At 32.9% G+C, this 20421-nt stretch overlaps 1 protein-coding gene across 9 annotated transcripts in view; it reads left to right on the top strand.

Moving 5' to 3' along the window:
- Positions 1-20421, top strand: part of CAMK2D (calcium/calmodulin dependent protein kinase II delta) — a 320046-nt gene that overhangs the window by 272122 nt on the left and 27503 nt on the right. For 5 of the 9 annotated variants that reach the window (XM_037830524.1, XM_037830530.1, XM_037830528.1 and 2 more), the window contains exons 13-14: positions 2723-2760; positions 11048-11096. In XM_037830524.1, coding sequence (XP_037686452.1) covers positions 2723-2760; positions 11048-11096 — 87 coding nt within the window. Of the gene's footprint in view, positions 1-2722; positions 2761-7000; positions 7061-8629; positions 8672-11047; positions 11097-20421 lie in introns of all 9 variants that reach the window. The other 4 variants (XM_037830526.1, XM_037830525.1, XM_037830531.1 and 1 more) reach the window with 2 other exon arrangements.

The following is a 20421-nucleotide window of genomic DNA, read 5'->3' as shown; positions in this document are numbered from 1 at the left end:
GGGAAGTGACTCAAGTAGCGAGAAAGCTATCCTCAGTAAAAGCACTATTTAGCCATTTAGACTTGTCAAACAATTATGATTATCAAATGATTATGACAAAAATACTATCTCTTTAGTGTGCTCACGGTTTACGTAACAGTGATCTGCAGCATCAAATTATCCAGCTATTTCATCAACTCTTTATTTCACTTCCTGCGTACATGCCTGGGTGTTGGATGATCTAGCACATCATTATCCAATGTTGAAACCTCTCAACCAATTTCTAATTATTGTTTAAATTTTTATTAAATAGTTGACCTTTTCTTCCCTTTTTATTTAGTTATAGATAATGTGATAAGAGGTCTCCCTAAGGCCTCCACTGAGCTGTTAAACCACAACAACAATGACAACATAATGATACAATGAATAATGCTACAAATTGAGGGACTTTGTTGGTCAATTGTATGTATTTTGTCCAATTTGTTTGGTGTAATAAAACCTTGTTGCTGCCTTTGTCTAGTTACCTGTTTTATATACAGTTGATTAATATGGTTGACATTTATATGGGTGAGTTAGACCATCTCATCAAATATTATCAGTTAAATTCTCTATTCAGGTAAATTTATATTTCACTCTGGCCCAGTAATTAGTGAATCACTAAAAGGTAAAATGATTCATGTTGTGTATACTGTTAATGACAAACTAACAAAAAGGAAAAAAAAATCTCCAGAATTAAGATTGTCTTTTGTTAAAGTGTTAAATACTCTCTTAGGCATCATTTGGGCCTTTAATAATATATGCACCCTTGTGGAGAAGCTTTTTGTTTACTTCATATTTTGCTTTTCATCATCTTGTAAACTAAAAACTCATGACTAATATGTGAATTTTATATCATGTCTGAATGTCTTACCATAAAAGCAAACTTTCTTTTTAAATCCATCACTTCAAAATCAACTGAATAACATTAGACTCATTACAACATCTTGTACTTGATACTGCATTTTAGTTTTGAATATTTTATTCATTTTGTTTCATTGCAAAACATGCTCTTTAAAGTAATTTGTCCATAAGTATATGGTTATAAAGTTGTTTTTATTTTTTCTTTTCTCCCTTTATGTGGAATGTATTTCTTGTGAGGTAAGGTGAATAGTAACCAAAAGGGACATTTCTGCATCTCCCAGGCCAAATCCCTGCTTATCCTGAATCATTGTCTTCTCTTTGTTTGCTATTGCAATTCCAATTATTCTGAGTTTGCTTTCTAACCTATTAACTGCCTCAGGATGTATTTAATAATGCTTTTTAGCTCCTGGCAAATGGTATTGTATCTAAGGCAACTGTTTCTTACAATCTTAATGATAAATTAATAGCTTTGTTGCTAAAGACTAAATAAAATTAACATTTTTGTGTATTTTAAATAAATTTCAAATTATACCAAAGAGCTATCAAGTGAATGCCCCAAATCAAATGGGTGTCAGAAAATTACATGTTTATGTAGTTCTATTTGAGCTGGGTATTTCCATTTCAAATGCTAAATTCTCTTCTGATGTATTTAAATAATTTATATATATATATATATATAATTAATACTAAATGGGAGCATAAGTGTATACTTTGTCCTGCATTTTCAGAAATGTTCTACTCTTTTTTTTTTTAATTTTTCAATCATTTTATTGAGATATATTCACATACCACGCAGTCATACAAAACAAATCGCACTTTCGATTGTTCACAGTACCATTACATAGTTGTACATTCATCACCTAAATCAATCCCTGACAAAATGTTCTACTCTTGATATACTAATTGTCATTGACAGTTATATTATTTGTTCACTATGTACTCATTCATAAGTATATTTTTTGGAAGGATAACTCCACCTTTTAATATACTCAAGAAGTTCAGCAACAGAAAGAATTATAAAGGCTGCCCCTCCAAGAAAAATGCAGCTTAATATAAGACCATATGCTTTAGGATTTTTCTGATTTAGTTAACTTATCTGAAGATTTCATTTTGTTTTAGATCTCATCCCAAATTTTGTTATTTTAAAATTTTCAATATAAAAGGCTTTTGTGAATGAAGCCTTTCTCTTCTGACTTTGAAGTATTAAAGAATATAAAATATCTTTTTTTCTAAAGGTCATAAGCCAAGCATTTTAAAAATTTAGTTCAGGTCAATAATATATCATTTCACTTTAAATGCAGTTATTACGTTTTTTTTGTTAAAATGAAATTGTCTCATTTCAGAAATATAAAAAGATATTATTTAGCCAGAGCAAATTGTTACAGAGGAATTTTAATCTTCTAGAAAGGGGGGGTTAAATGGCAGAAATGACATGGTCACTATACTTGTGGTGTGAATGAACATGTAATACAATCTGTCAACTGATGTCTGAAGACTGAAATCAACTTTCTGGATTACAAAAACATAGTCCAGTTAAAGTTCCAGTATCCTTTTCGAAACCAACAATGAAATAATGTCCAGTGACACAACTGGCATAGCATTCAGTTTGCAATGAACTAAATAAGAATTTAGTCCCAAATTTGATGTAGCAAAACCAAGAAAAGTGATACTGTATTTCAATGTCCTGTAAGCTCGTGCTCATCAGTGAGACCCTGATAACTTGGCATACGATAGCCCTAAGTTAGGAAAGGTGGTAGAAGGGAACAAAAACCTGACAGTTTTGTTGTCTGGCTATTGGTTTCCATGAATAACTCACTAAACAGATTTTACCCTCATTTTGCAGCAGCCAAGAGTTTGTTGAAGAAACCAGATGGAGTAAAGGTAAGTAAAACAGGTGCTCCTGAAAGATTTCTGACTTTCAGTAGCTGGATAACTTTTAATTGTTAAATTCGTCCTAAGTCTTCGCAGCTTGCATTTTTTTATGGTTGATGATAAAGGATGCAGATTGAAATATAAAATAATTCAATACACAAAGATGATTAACATCTATACCAAGAAAAATTGTACTTTTTCAATTTGATTACATATTACTCATGAAAAATGACACTTGTATTTAGAGTTGCTATAGAAACTGAATATCTAAGTCCTTTCTGCTTTACTGCAATCCCAAACTACCATAGTGCTATGAAAATCTATGAAAACCAAATGCTTTTCTAAAGAATTTTGCTGTGTTCTTGAAGGCTGCTGAAATGTATGACCTTAAAAAAAAACAAATCAAGTTACTGGGTCTAGGAAATTGAGCTTCAAACTACTAAATTTTTCTGCTTGGGAAGTTTTTATATAGGCCTTAATTGTTCCTGTGCTTCTATCATAAGGTATTGAGGCATATTTAATGGAAATATTTTGAAAAAAATATAGAATAATCTTCCAAGAAAGACGACAGCAGGATATTTTGATTTTGTTGGGTTTCTAAATAAAAATGAAATTCTGCTTGGTAATGATATAACGTATTTGCTGCTGCTTCTATTTGGTTTCTTGAGAATTTATCTTTGATTGAATTTAACCTTATTTTTATATTGTTGTCTTTCCAGAGTATCACCTAAATATTCTTTAATCCTTTTCTTTCTCTTTCAATGGCAGATGCCTATATTCATCACCACTTCAACATTCTTGAGAATTAATTAATATTCTAGCATTTGAACTTGACCCAAAATCAAGTAGTGGTCAGTTCTTATGGAAATTGCAACACAGAAAATCATTTGTCACTTATGTCCATGCCCAGTCATTTCTTCACCACCCGTTTGTGCGATTTGGGACTTTCCAGAGCTAAGATGACCATGCGCTTGTGATTCCCATTAGGAATGGCAGTTGCCTTTTACTAACTGCTTATTTCAACCTGTAATTTTATTTTCTTTCTGCTAAGTTTGTTCAGTTTAGATTACAAGAATGACAGTTGATGTCTGCCTTTTTCCCAATGTGACACTGGTGAAAATGTGATATTTAAAATATTCTAGATGTTTTACTCTCCTTTGTTTTTCTGTACCATTCAGTGTTGCAGAGCTCACTGTTTCTGTTGAGATTTTTTTCACCATTTTTTCACCATATCCCTCTATAGAAAGAAACATTTCCAGAGCTTTTCTTCTAATTTATAGCTCCTCTTTAAAGAGAAAATTATTCTGTACTCCATGCTTTGATAATTTAAATTCAACCGGTCATATGTTTTTCTTTTCCTTTCTCTTTGACTGGTCAATTCAGAAAAGGAAGTCCAGTTCGAGTGTTCAGATGATGGTGAGGATCTCTATCTGCCAGATTTCTCCTCCTGTGAAAATTCACACTTAGGAATAAAACAGTCATATTTACCTAAATTAGTGTAAGTAGAGAAAGTGTAGGGCCATACAGGTCAGTGTAAATTAATCAAGTATCAAAACACACTACCCCACTTCTACATTATGTTGTTTTTCTTTGAATTTCAATTTTTAAATATGTGAAAAGTTTATGCCTTCATCCATGTGCTATTAACAGGTTTAATCCTTTACAAGGACTAAGTTTAATTTTCTCTTTGCAACCAAAGAGATGATGACATAATTAATCTGTTTATTTACTGATAAATGAAAAAACACCATATGATTATTTTTAAGTGATGATCATGATTGCTAAAAGAGGAATCATTCTTAGTTCAGACCTACCATAACGTATCCACTCTAGAGTTTATAAATAGTGTGAAAGTGATCTTACAATATCCCATCCTAGTTAAGCACCTTTAGAAGAAATATTAACCTCAAAATTTAATTTAATCAACACTTGAAAAATATGAATGTCTTGCCCATGCCTCATAAGAATAATCCAGTGTATTGCTTAAATATCAGATATGATTCAATGATATTAAAATAAAGATATTCTGCTTCCATAATATAAAACAAACTACATTCACAGACAAAATGTGTGTTGAAAAGACAGCTTAGGTTGAACCCACACTTGATATTTGACTCTTTGAAAGGAAGTTCTCCTAGACTTGTACTTAGAAATTCCCCTATTATTTTTAAATTAATTAATATTGCAATATACCTTAAAAGATTTCCCATAGTAAAAAAAAAAATTCATTAAGCTAATCTTAACAAAAAAATTGTTAAACTGCACATTTAAACTTGACTGAAAATTGTGGTTGAGGAACATATTCATTTAACTCTATTTCCCATACCTGACAGTAGAGGATGGTTCATCCAGACATAATGGTATTCATCTGGATGGGATGAGCTACGTGTGAATGTGTGTAGAGTTGTGGGTGTGTGTACACATGCACACAGGCAGATAAGTTTGTGTGCCTAGGTGTGCATGTGCAATGATTTTTCACTAAAATAAAGCAGTTCTTGGCAACCATAATCCTGGAAAAAAAAATCAAGTCTCATCCCAAAACAGAAATAAAAGTACCTCAGATAATTTCTCTTTGACTCTTTGCAATCACTGATATGAACATGATATATCCTATTAAACACGTGATGCTTTAATCATAAGAAATCCCAATCATTTGATAAGAAGTCAGCTGTGTTTTGCCAAGCACTCTTTCTCTCTCCTTTACTCATGTATCCTATACTGACATAAATATTGAAATATGTCAGTAAATATTATCCATTATCTCTTATGTCTTTTTGGCTGTTGCACAAACGTTATGTTGTATTCAATCACTTTAAACAAAGTTTTAAACAAAACTATTTGAAAAATATTGACTGACAGTTTCACATTTAAAGGGTTTTCCAGTAAAGGGCACCAAAAATTTTTCTTTTCTTGCATGTCACAGAGCACAGTGTTACGACTTAGTTAAATTATATTGGTGCCTCCTAACAACACGAAGGTGAATTAACAAAAAAGCAAAATATTGTGTGTCTAAATTAAGTTGTCACATTCTGTCTTCTCAGTTCTAGTTTCAATAGGATCTGTAAGTGCAAAATATGAAAGAAAAGATTTCCCAGAAAGCCCGAACAATTAAACTGGTATAATCACTTGTAAATACTCATTGGGTATTCCTTTATTTTATGCAGTATTATCTTTAAGTTACTCTTTAGGTCCTTAAGTACATTTATACTAAAATGATAGAGATTTATTCCTTTAGGCAATAATGTATTAACAAAATAGCTAGGTAATATAGTGCTAGTAAATGAATGTTAATCTACATTTCTGTTTTATAACCATAATCTAAATTGTCATGCATGAGTGTAAAAGAATGTTGATTATTACTTTTTAGGTCTTTGATTCTTTAGTTCCCAAACTCTATTATAGTTTCAAATTGCCACTTGTCTGCAGTCTTCTCTGTGGGTCCATTGCAGTACTTACTAACTTCATAATGTGTTTTGCACAGTGGTAATGATCTCTTCTTTACCATCACACCCAATTACGTTAAAACAAGGGAATGTTATTACCAAATATAGTCCTCAATAACCAAAAAAGTTTGACAGAAAATGTATTATTTTTCTCTCAAATAGTTGTGAAAAATAGCTTCCTTTTTATTCAGTTTATGGTAAAGAGTTTTATTCATCCATTTAAAATTGAAGACATATTTTTTAAGGAAACCTAGACTTATTGTTTTTGTTGTTGAATATTATAAAGCCTGCATTTCCTCAGAAGATTAAGTTTTTAATTGAATATCTACTGAACAAAGTGATGATGGCTCCCCAGAGAACGACGGTCTCTGTGTGACTTCAGGCTCAAGAATAAAATGGAAAAACAAAACAAAACAAAAAAAGAATGTGTTCATAACAATTCATAACAGTGAGCAATTGGAAGCTGGAAAACAGAATTCAACTTGAAGAGTATGAAAATGGTTATATTCATTTCATACTCTAAACTTGATTTGAGCTCCACTGAAGCAGCTCTTTGTCTGTTTGCTAAGGTAGCACAGCCAAAGCAGCGAAGTCTGTTTTATCATTCCCATCACAGATTCAGTCTTAGTCTACGTGTGACCGCTGGAGACTAGAAGCAATCACAATTCCTGTCGGTCTTCACAGTGTCTTTCATGTTCATCTCTTTATTTTCATGTCTATATCTCCATGTAGACATGCTGCATATAGAGACATTGGCTACCAAGGGGTTTAAGGCATCTCTGTTTCTATTTTCTGCATACCTACAGATAAACAACAAAGCCAACGTGGTAACCAGCCCCAAAGAAAATATTCCTACCCCGGCGCTGGTATACCTGGACTCTTTGTAACCCTTCTTAAGTTCTTTACTGTTTTATGTTGTTTTTCTCATTTGCTTTCATTATATTGATAAATATATAAAAATATTTTGTTTTGTTGGATTTTATTGTGTTTGCTTTCTAAGATATGAAAACAGTTCATTTCATTTCTTTTCTTTTCTTTTTTATTGAGGTAGTTCTTAAGCAGTGTGTTTCTAACATGAGATTTTCTCATTTCATTGTTGAACCATTGTCCTGATAGCCGTGATCTCTGTAGTTGAAATTGTTTGCATGCTGCCTTAGAAATACAGTAGAATGTGCTTTGGTTGCCCTTGGCTCTTCTCCTGATGATAGCTCTAGATTATGCAAACAATGCTTTCTTCTCTTCATGATGCAAATATTGACATCAAGAAGAGCTAACAGGATTATTGCTAGACAACAATAAAAGTAGACCTTATTCAGAGTTCTTGTTTCTCTCTTATTAAAAGTCAACAGAGCTTTGTAAGACCTCACTTTCTGAGATAAAGAGGTATGGATAATTTAAAGCTTTTTCTTTGTTGCATTTTAAATTAATTTATCACTGTTTCACTCTAATGCAAAGAATGACATTGCGTAGCATAGTGCTTTGAAATATCAATGGAAACTAGTTTTGTTCATTTCAATCAAATATGCTCTATTAAAACCAAACCAGTTTAACACTTTGAGACAGTGTTATGTTCAAATCCAAAATTTGAATACTGGCATTTAATGGGTTCCAGAATATTTTCCCCAAATTATTCCATATTTTGATATGTGATTTGTATAAATGCTTCTAACTTTTCACTGTTCTCTGTACTATTATTCTAAATGATTCAAAATAATATTTTCCTTATGGAAAAAAACATGACTTTACAGCCAAATATTTTGTATACATAGTACATAAAGCAGACATTTTCTTTTAGATATAAATTAATGCAGGGTTTAACAGTATATGTTTCAAAGTATAGTGCTTATATCTTTTAAATGTTCCTTAGAATTTCTTATGGTCTGCTCAAATGCATTCTTTATGATAGCCTTTTTTTAAGTGTGATCCAATGAGTCTAGATTTTCCAAGGGTATTCAGCTGTGTATTAATTATAATGATGATACCAAAATCAGTTCTTAAAATCATGCAGCTGTAAATATCTTCTCTATGAATCTGAGATCCTCAAAAGTTCCATCTCCACTGTCCTTGGCCATTTTTCCTTGGGACAGACATTGAAAGACCACTTTAATAGATGGAAAGAAAGCTCTATCTGGCATAGGACTTTGTGAAACAGTGAGTGCCTCTTTAGGTCTCCAGTCTTCAAAGCCTTGTCTGTTTGTTGATTGGGAATAAGGTCTTTTGCATGCTACTGCTGGATAGGGAAGTGTCCTATCTCATGGGCTCACCAGGGAGTTCTCTCATCAGAAAACTTGTGGGCTGCAACCTCTGAAAGTAGTTAACATTGCTTTAGCTCTTGTCACTAGTTTTGTCAGCTGGCACACTGCTCTTTCCCTCCCACTAGTAAGAATGTACTTACCTTTGCGCACTGTTTCTTTCTCTATTTTGTTCTCACTCAGGAGCCCCAAACTACTGTAATCCACAACCCTGATGGAAACAAGGTATTCAGAAAGAATGAAAATTATCTTATCTTGCTTTAACAAGATTACACATCTCATCATATATACCAAGCAAAATTAATTCTTTACCTAAAAATAGGAAAGAAAACCTTTACCCTTTTTCTACTGCACTTCCTTTGGGGGCCTAATTTATTTAGAACTATACTTAACACATGCGTCTTTCAAAACAAAAAAATGAATGACATCTTAAAAGAAGAAGGAGTGGTACCATCAGTCAAAAGTTGGGCATGCATTTACAAAGTCTTTGTATCAAGATGACTGTGTATCTTAAGCAGTTCCGTCTGGTGGTTGGTTGGTTGGTTTTCTCCCTGTGCCTGTTTGTGCCTTGTTCTGTAGATGTGTTCTGCATGAAACTTTAGAATTTCTGCTATATCATTCCACTGTGTTCAAATCATCTTAAATTTGTAGGTTTTTTTTTTTAATTTGGTGTTACTTTTGAGTTTTACTCATTCTGTTGTCATAGTGTGTGTTTTCTTTATTTTTAATTCTCTTTTGTTCATGTTGTCATGTTGGTTGGCATGAATTTGAAAAGAATGGGGAGTTTCACTTCTTGTGAAATGTTTTGTTCTTGTTGAGTTATGCAGTTCAATACTAACACGTTTAACTACTTATGCTGAAAAAAAGACATTGTAAATTATTTGTACAACATGTACTTGCATACATGTCTATGGAGTAAAAGGAGATATTTTCTAAATGTATTTCTTCTTTCCGGTTTATTACTTTCTGTAAATCATTGTATCTGCAGGGAAGGAAAAATACTTCATCAGACTTTTCTCAGCTATTTAGTATAGTTATGATTCTTTTGTCTCCATACTCTTATCAATAATATTCAAGTCATAGGAAACACATTTCTTACGGTTTAACATTTAGTTAATTGTGATTAAAATCATTTTAGTAAATAAATAAAGTGTTGCGTTCTTTGATGTGAGGTTATTTGTATAATCATGACACTTAAAATGTTATAAATCCCTAAAATACTTGTGGGAGTCAGCCCCATCACATATGAAAACACCTTTTTAAAATATCATTAGCAAATGAAAGGCCAAGCATAACAGCAGGAGTGGACACTTGGATAGTTCTGGCTATCTCATCTGTAAGAGTTGCTGCATGATATTCTGTGCTTACATGAGTTAGTTTATTTTTACAGTGCATGGGTTTTCCTTCATCTTGATTTTAAATTTGAGCAGTAGGTCATGCTCAGAAACGCATGGAGACTCTTTTCTTTGGTTTTGTATATAAGGAGACTCTGGATACATCTTTAATTAGGTTGTCCCTTCAATTCAAATATTGCATACAATATTTAGGTAAACTGATATTTTTAAATATTGAAATGCTAAAAAGACACTGACTGGTGTTTGCATCATCTTCCAAAATCTGACTTTCATGACTGAGCATATAGCTCTTGGTTGAAATTTTGTTTCCAGTTTTCTTCAACTCTAACCTTTAATCATTCCAAAAAATAAAAAAAAAAAATTGTGTCTTTCTTATGAATGTTGTTGTATTTGTTTGCTAGAAAATATTTTATCAGTACACTATTAAGGGAAATTTTATCATACCATTTTTAGGAATATATCTTAATACTGGCAGTAACTGTGTCCTTTTAAGTGGGTTTACTAATATTCAACTTGATTTGGAGTCTCCAAGAGAAATAGGTTTGTCGTTTCATCATGGGAGAAGGTTTCTTTATCAGTGACAGTTATTTTCTAATTTAGAAATGAATGAAAAAAAATCTCACTGTCCTTAAAAGTAAATGATTCATCATAAATCCATTGTGCTGATCATAATTATGAACATTCTTCTTAAAAGCACTTTCAGTTTATCTCAGCTTAGTACCATCAGCTTCTTCATCAGATGATGCAGTGAAATGCCTTCTCTCTATGGAGAAATAAGGCAGACATATAGGCTAGGAATTCAGTGCCTGACTTAGTGCCTTCAACAGATAAGATACAATTTACTGATTGATCTATTGGAATTAAAAATTATTCTATTTTACGGTTCACATTCATTAAGCTAATATATTGACTTTCTCATAAATGTGTAGAAAAAAATATCTTATGAGGCACTATAACATAAACATATCCTTACACAGTTCTTAGAGAACTTCTGCCGCTTCTATAAACTGCTTCAGAGATAACGCCACCAGAGTACTCCTTTTTTGAAATGTTTGCAGCCATTGGCATTTTGTTTCTATTAAAATCACATAATGTATTTGTCCATTTGCATGTCAGCATATGCACACAGCCTGCTGCAGAATTTTGCATGATATTTACATCACTAGACATTTTTATATCATTTTTTTAAGAAGAAAAGCTCAAGCGATTCATTGTTTGCAACTTAAGTGTGTTTTCTTCTCAACAGGAGTCAACTGAGAGTTCAAATACAACAATTGAGGATGAGGATGTGAAAGGTATGATTTAACCAGAAATAGATGGAAAATACTATTTATTTACAGATTAAAAAACTCAGAGCTCCATGTATTTCAGAAAAACATTGTTTGTTTCAAATACCTAATAACTGTGAAACTTGTATGGAACTAGGCCTATCCTATGTCACAATAATAATTTTTATTTTATAGTACATTATTATTTTGTCAATTTTTTAACATTGTATCCTTTTCTGTGTTTTGAAACTATAGACAACATGTGGTATATTCAAACACATTGTGATTGTAAAGTAGTAATGACAGTTTGGGAACATAATATCAAATGTAAATACATTAGTCAGAAGTAATATAAAGCATGTGTGCATTGGGTACATTCATGCAACCTTGCTATAAAACAGTCTTATCCAAGGATGGAGTATGATATTAACGTTTTATAAACTTTAGATGATCTTAAGTGGGTGTCAATGGAATTTAGTACTTGTATTTGGCAGCCTTTTTATGCTAGGTTTTCAATACTTTTCTAATTTATTCTTGACCTCCAAGTAGTTTAGATGCCAACATTCTTTTTGCTACAGATATGAGTCATTGCTAGGATTTGTGCTGCATCTTCTCAGTGCCTCTGCCCTCACATACTAAACACACATTTGTAGATAGCTTACTTCTTTTTTTACCACATTGATGTTCTAGAGGTGTTACTTTTGCTTCAATTGTTTTTGCAGTTTTGTATATGTATTTTTGTAAGTGCATGTACACAGCTACAGTCTCTACAGGCCATTTGTGTGGAAGCCATTCAGAAAAAGAATGATAATAATAGAAATATTTTTAAAAGCAATATAAAAATAAAAGAAATATACAATAGAGAGGAAATGATCCATCCATTGATTAAATATTACTTGGAAAGATTATTTACCTAATAATATCACTATTGGCTTTAATTCTATAGGTGGCATTAGCAAGATTTCCTCTGCAAAAGTCATGTTCATCTTATGGAATAAAAAACCTGGAAATTCTCAGATCAAGTAGACATGTGGACAATTTAGGAAATAAAAATTTTTTATAGACCACATTATGCCAATCACATCTGCTGCCTTTTTGCTTTTTTTAGTTGAATAGAATAGCTGACACTTTTAAAGTATGTATTCTCTTTATTTTACTAGTGTACCAACTGACCTAAGTCTGCCAGAAGTAGTCAGTCATTATTTTCACAATGGAGAGGTGGATAGTTGTGTAGTGGATTTTATTTAGTAGGTTTATTCGTCTCACTCTTAAATTTGAACTGAAGTAAATTTATGAATCATGATGCCAGTTGTATTAGATAAAGAGATTTTTTTTTAAAAACAAACAGGCAGATATGCCATTTAACTTTTCCAACAATTCAGAAAGTATCATCTTTATAAGTGCTTTGGATTCATTAGTTCTTTCAGTGAAGCAGAATGTTTATATGATTTTTTTTTACATTCTTCCCTTGAGCAAGAATCAGAAAGAGGAAATAACCTATGTATTATCTGCTAGAGTGGATGAGTCTTTAAATAACTAAATAAAATTAGGAGAATGCCAACATCTCACTGCATATAGTTGCTCCTCTGCATACAGTGGTCTTTCTCACCTGAATTTGACTCATAGCTGTACTAAGCATTAAAGACGATTGCTATTCATCTATGTAAATATCAGTTTGTAAACAGAGTCCCTGTCAGATTTATATTGTAATTTGTAATTTTTCTTTTGGTAAATTGAAATTATATCAGCTGTTACAGAAAATAATTCTCTTCTTCAGTCACAACAATAATATGGTTTCTTCTTACCTCTGGAACTTCACAAATTGAGATAGTCTTGGTTTTTTTGTAGTAATTCAGAATCTGCAGTCTCCAGTGATAGAGAAATTAAGCCTAACACTGAGGTCAAAATAAATGTTCAGTTGATAGTTAAGCCCATACTACTTCGATTTATTTCCTTGAATTCAATGAATAAATTATTTAAGTTTTTGCTTAATTTTCCTAGTGTAGATCTGGCTACAAAGTCATAGCTTTAATATGTTAAGCCTTATTTGTATTTTCTTTAAGACCCATTCGGTGTTCTGATGTCTAGCTCTTTTAATACTGAATGATACCAGAAACCTTTAAGACTAGAAAATACTTTGAAAAGTCACCCACTCTATGTAAAATAGGTGGCATAAAACTGTAATAAATGGTTTAATGTATTTAGTATGTTGGTGATATGCTTGTCCAATAATCAGTGCACAATTCTCAGGAAACGTAAATAATTTATTCATTGAATTCAAGGAAATAAATCGAAGTAGTATGGGCTTAACTATCAACTGAACATTTCTTTTGACCCTAGGATAATGGTATATTTGAATGATTGCACTCTTTTCTCTTTATTGCAGAGTTAGCTTTTGCTCTTGGTAGGTTGGTAGGGAATGTGTTTATTGTCTAGCTCTGTTAGAACCAAAATTTACCTATACATGGTATGTCTTAGAACTCACAGAGACCAACAGTTATGTAACTGACTAAAACGTGTTCTCTGCAAAACTATATCGTATCTACAAAATTTGCCTATCTTCCTTACACACCCATTTTCCAAACCCATCACTTCTCTACACAACCTTGTTATAAGAGTGAAACACCATCCAGTGTGCTTATAGGTATGATCCTATCCAGGTACATGCTATGCCCATTCCTGCTGGCCGTCTCATATGCAGCACATCTAACACCAGCATCCAGATTTAGATTGTGTCATGTGCGGTACATGAACTTCTCAACATATATAGCATGCTTCCCATGCCAAAAACTGAGCAATCAGTGCCATCCCCAAGAACTAACCTGGCAGTGACAGCTTCTCAGTCCTTTCCACTGTAAAGAAACATAGGAGGGGGAGAAATAATCACATCATGGTAAGCTAGCCAATGGAAGAAATTAGGTGAACCAACAACAGAGTGCCTTTTTCTTTCCTCTTTGGGAAAAAATATAGAGAGACTAGCTGTTCTCAAAGAAGGAGGAAAGCAGAATTAATAGATTTGGTCTTTCATAGTCAGAGAAAGCAGGAGCACCCTGGAAAACCAGCACTTTGAGAAGACCCATTAGAATCCATGGGTCCAATCCATGGGTTAATCTTGAATTGTATCTAGGCTACTTCAGTTTATTCATTCATTCAGCAAATATTTATTGAGTGCCTTCTGTTTGCCTGAGCTCCAATTGCTTCTCTGTGAACTAGTCTTCAAGAGCTTGCAATGATTCAGAGTCAAAAAGTTTCTTCTGTATGCTTTAAATGTATCTTTTGTGCTATAATTTAGATCCATTTCTCTGATTTAATTCAATAGATATCAGAAAATTTTACTTTTTAAGTGGGAACCAGGATAAATGCATTTTATATCTAGCGGTCACTTTGTTTCCTTCTCCTTAAAAACCTTCATTTATTTATGACTGCATTTTCTTCCCAAGCTCTCAGTCATCTTAAGGGGCTTGCACTGTTTTACAACCTATCTTTTAATAGCGCTTCTCAAGTTCACTGTTTTTTTTTTTTCTTCCAAGGCAATTTGTTGACTTCCTAGTGTTTAAGACCTTTTGAGCAACTTTGAAATTTTGTCTTTTTGTTAAAAATCAGTTATTACCTATGATGCTGTATCAGTAAACTCAGCAGCAAACTCAATATCATGGAGGAACACTAGTAGTTTAAAAACTAGTGGGAGTCAGGGGTGTAAATCTCCCTGGCAACGCAGAGTATGACTCCCGGGGATGAATGTGGACCCGGCATCGTGGGACTGAGAGTATCTTCTTGACCAAAAGGGGGATGCAAAATGAGACGAAATGGTTTCAGTGGCTGAGAGATTCCAAATGGAGTCGAGAGGTCACTCTGGTGGACATTCTTATGCACTATATAGATAACAACTCTTAGGCTTTAATGTATTGGAATAGCTAGAAGTAAATACCTGAAACTACCGAACTCCAACCCAGCAGTCTGGACTCCTGAAGACAATTATATAATAATGTAGATTACAAGGGGTGACAGTGTGATTGTGAAGACACTTGTGGATCACACCCCCTTTATCTAGTGTATGGATGAGTGGAGGAATGGGGATAAAAACTGAAGGACAAATGGGGTGGGATGCGGGGATGATTTGGGTGTTTTTTTTTCACTTTTATTTTTTATTCTTGTTCTGGTTCTTTCTGATGTAAGGAAAATGTTCAGAGATAGATTGTGGTGATGAACGCATAACTATGTTATCATACTGTGGACAGTGGATTGTATATCATAGATGATTGTATGGTGTGTGAATGTATTTCAATAAAACTGAATTTAATTAAAAAAAAAAAAAAAAAACTAGTGGGAGTCTTAACAAAATACCGTTTTTACCATGGAAGAACTATAACAATAACAGCCCATTTATATACTCAAAAAAAGTTTTTCTCTTAGAATTTTAATAGAAATAACTAGTGTTTTCAAAATATGAATATATTTTTAGGCCTAAAATTGTTGAAATAGTTACTTCAATTTTGGGAACATTTCTGGTAAAGCTATTACTTTCATCAAGAAAAGAACTTTTTGGTCTTTATAGATGTTGAACAGCTGTCATCATTAGCCTTTAATTAGTAGATGACAATATTAATGGTGCTCTTCTCCATGGGAGTGGGTGTGCCTAAAGTCAATGATCTGTAGCAATGGTCCTTTCCACACTGTTTACATTTGAAGACTATCCTTTGGTTTGTGGCTGTAGCCACAGTTTGCAGGGCCTGTCGCTGTATGCCACAATGCCTCTCCACCTTGTAACCTGCCCAGCACCATTGCTCAGTCAGCAGCTTCCTTCCTGATGGGTGTGCATCGATTTGGTCCATCTGCTGCTCTTTCCCAGAATTCCAGAATTGTGCAACACCTGTTGAAGTTGGGCTCCTGTATGTCCTTATGGCATCTCTGTCACTCATCCTGCTTCCACCATCTCACTTCAGCTCACCATTGCAGTAGCTGCTTGGATCTCTTGATGCATTTCATCCTTCTTGCAGGTCTAGGCCAGTGGAGCTCTATAGAACAAATAGAAATGTGTTGCTATGAAACTGACTGTGTGTGGAGACTTCTTCCTGGTTTATCTTCTTTTTCTTTTTGCTGGCTAATAGGTTATGATAATGACACTGCACATGATGTTTGCAAAAGCCCAATTAAAAGCAAAGGTGTTAACACCTTATAAACTTGAATGGGGCCTGGTATTTGACAACACCTGGATGTCATGGTCTCAGCTAATCTACAGAATCACTTGATGAATGAGCTTTGTGTGGGTTGCCTTTTCTAAAGGTGTGCATTAGTGCACAGTGTGCTAACTAAATACCCAGATTCAATTATTCTTAAGTTCTGTTTCATCACAGAAAACCTTCATTTCTGTGTAGGATTTCTTGGGACAGGTGATCACATGATACCAATCTTCATCAGATTCACATATATAACTCATTCAGGACTTGTCTTGCAAGTATTTCTCACTTCAGAAGAATAACCATCTGCAAATCAAGAAATTCCTGGATATTTCACTTAAGGATTTTTTATTCTTACGACTTCTGATTCTATAAGGTTAAAAGTATTTCAGAGGACCTGTATTGTGGAGCATAACTTTTTTGAGGTTTCTAATCCAAAATTTGATTTTAAAAGGATTTATTTAGAAAAAATTCTTGTCTGCGTTTATGTATCTACAACCTGTTGATATTTTAATTGTAAATCAGGATCAGTAACTTATAGAAGTGATGCAGAATTCATTCTACTCTACCATTTGCTTCAATGTAAAACAATTTTTTCTCCATTTTCTTTTCTTGCTCACATTTCTTCTATTTTACTTCCATATTCCCTCTGTTTTTCTCTTTGCTCTTTGATTTCTGCCAGGTTCATATCTTAAATTTGTCAGTGATAGCCTCACACTTGTTTAGCCTTGCTGACAAAATACAGGGTCAATATTGTTACCAAACCCAGCTTAAAACAAGTTCCAAAAGCAAAACTTTTAAACAAATGAAACCAATAAACAAAAATATTTAACTATCAATTTTATCATTAGGAAAACATAGACTTATTCTATATTAATGACTTTCTCAGCTCATGTGTCCTATAAATGGCTATTCTTGTAAGTTTTCAAAAGTCCATGCAATATTAGTAATATGTAGCATTGATTTATGAAATACTGCATTAAATTCTAAAAGCATACATGTTGCAATGTTCTTTCCATCAGTTTCTAGAGCTAGATTAAGCTAAAAGTTTAACCTTAAAATCATTTTAATAGTTAAAAGATTAAAAAGCTGACTTTTTACTATACGTAGATATGACTTCATGGGAGAGTTTAAAATATGAGTCAGTCAGACTCATGATTTATATAATCGAAAGTTTTGTGTTGTGCAAGATACAATTTACATTATAATACAACCACATAAATATTGAGTATAAAAATTTCTCATTTTTGTTCATGTTTTTGCCATTGCATGATAAAAATATTCCAATTTAATAAGCTGCTAAATTTAAAGATATGGGTAAGTTTTAAAATATTCTGTTACTCCCTCTGTTTCATTTCTTTTCAGGTTGTAACATTATTGCTTTTTTTTAATCAATATAAAAAAATAAAAACTTCACTAAGGATCTGATTGGAATCTGGAGTCTATGTTCTGCTTCTAGTTCTATCCTCTATCTAACTTGCTTTGAGTGAGTTACAGAACTTCTCTGTGGCTCAGATTTCCACGTAACAGCAGAAATTTAGATATTGAAATCAATAAAACACAGTAGTAAGCTTTTTTCCTACACCTACTTTAATGCAATACTATTAATAGAATGTTATGAGATCTTTTATATTTTTTAAAGTACATCCAATTACATATTATAAAATAATGAATATATTATAAAACAATGTAGGTGTTAGTTATATAAGCTATTCAAAATAGATTATAGAAAGACATTTAATTAGAAGTTGGACAAAGGAATAAATTACAGGGATTTTAGGGAATAATCTTACAGTGGGAAAAAAATGTTGTCCACTAACCTGTATGTCTAAAATGCTATCATAGCACTAATGGACTGTGAAATTGGTAGTTTAAATACATCCCATTAAGAATTATTATGGGGTTGTATATCTTGTCTTCTACTATACAAAATTACATTAACTTATGTCTAAAATTACTTTTTGACTTTATTCATTTCTATCCAAAAGTTAGAACATAATTATTTGTTGTATTTTATTAATTATTAATTTTATATAATTCTGAAATTATTTATTAGAACAAAATAATAACTTAAGTGAAATATACTATAGCCTTGGTGAGTGTTATTATTTTCTACCAAGAAATATTTCTAGAAATTATGGGAAGTTATATGTCTATATTACTTAGCAATTATTCTTGTAAGTCAGTGAAATGACCCTGATTCTTTATTTTTTCTTTCTGCTATTGATTTTTGCTATAATCTCTTTGATTTTCTTAGGAGAAATTAGGTCTAAAGTAGTCAAAAGAGTAAATCTTAGTCCTGGGTAAGTGCATTTTTAACATTCTGCTAGATTACATGTCATTCAGTTTCAGACTAAATGGAGAAACTAAAATGTTAGCAAGAAAAAGCAGAGATGTCATTACTTAATGAATGAGCTTAATGAAGAAAAGCTATGTAGGAATAAAGGTTTTTATTTTTACATCTGGAATAGTAGTGTTTTCATTATTCAATTTAGAACAACAAATATTTTGCAGGTACCAGCAATGTATGGTATACTAAGTGAACACTAGTCACTTTTCCTTTCCTCATGCAGCAAGTCTAGAAAAATAAAGATGATTCTGCATGCTAACATACTAAACAAATTAAGAGACTGGACTAGTACCAAATGAACTATGGGGATTATATTCTAGCATAAGTCCCTAGAGAGAGAACTGGTATCAATAGCACTTAACTAAACTGCAAGAGTTGTGTATTGCACAGAAGGAAACTCAACAAGGCAACTTTCCTAAACATTTCCAGGCTTTGGAATGTTACACAGCCAATCAGTTTAAGACAGTTAGCTATGCTGTAAGTATTGGGAAGCAGAAGTTGGGTATAAGGAAAATATAAAGGTGCTGTGGATCCAGTTTTAGATTTCCTGTACCGAAGTTCTTTTTCACCTTAAGGTATCTGTGTAGTGCATATATTGGTTAGATTTAGTGGTACATGTTCTCTTTCCATATCTGGGCTGGGAGTTCCCCTTTCCAAATATCTCTACTATATTAAGACTGAATCGTTGATTTTTTCATAAGAATAATCCTGAAGTAAGAAAAGATGTAAACAAGTAACTATTTGATGTCTTTTTATGATTTTTTCTTCTGAAATTGAGTTTCTAGAAAGCTGATCTACTTTAAGGGTGTTTGTATTCACTCATTCTTTATATCTCTTCAATAAGTGAGAGAATACTTAAATATTTCCTGTTTTAATCCATTATCAACTACGATAGCTTAGTAGGACTACTTAAACTCCTTCAGTTTCCTCATTTGTAAAATGGAGATAATAGAATCATCCACTTCTTTGGGATGTTTAGAATTAAAAGAAAATGCATCAAAAGTGCTTAGCATTTCAATAAGCATTACCACTGCTACTGTTAGTGGGTGTCATATTCTGTATTATTAGCCACTGCGTATTCAGAGATAAATATAACGGAGTTGTCATGTTCAAGGTCTTCACAAACTGAGATCATCAAAGTCTGGTAGAAAGTGCCTTTTGGTGTGTGGGAGCACAAAAGCAGAGCACTGACTCGGACGGGGGTCATCCTGGAAGGACTTCTCAAAGACATGACTCCTTAACTTAGTTAGGGAGGTAAGGAACTATTAAAGGATAAGGAACTAATAACTAAGTGAAGGTAGGAGGAAGGAAGTGCATTCCAGGGAAAAGGCACTGAAACAAAGTATGGTATGTTTGAAGTACTACAGGCAGCTGAGGATATTACTGAAGAGTGAAGTGCAAGCTGAGAAGTGGTAGGAGATGAGGTTTGAGAAGTGGGAACATGCTAGTCATGGGGAGTCTTGAATGTATACTAAGTTGTACCTTACTCAACTTGAGTTGATCTGATAGACCCTGAGGAATAGCAGAAGGTTTTAAGCAGGGAAGTGATGTCAGATTTCCACAGGTGGATCACTGTGACAGCTCTTTGTCATATGCATTTGAAGGGTACAAGACTGAATATGACAAGACTGTTTTTAAGACTATGTCTGGAAGGAGGTACATGGTCAAAGAAAGATTGAGTTTTGTTTTGGTTTCGTTCTAGAATGAATAGTCTGGATCATACTTATAGGCTAAAGATAAAGGAAAATGGGAACGGAGAAGTTTGCTGTTCTTTTTTTATTTATCAGTCAGTTACTCTTTCAATAAAGATTTATTGAGGAGTTTT

The sequence above is a fragment of the Choloepus didactylus genome, chromosome 3, assembly GCF_015220235.1.
Source record: "Choloepus didactylus isolate mChoDid1 chromosome 3, mChoDid1.pri, whole genome shotgun sequence".
Taxonomy (NCBI): domain Eukaryota; kingdom Metazoa; phylum Chordata; class Mammalia; order Pilosa; family Megalonychidae; genus Choloepus; species Choloepus didactylus.
This window is presented reverse-complemented; position numbering and strand designations above follow the sequence as displayed.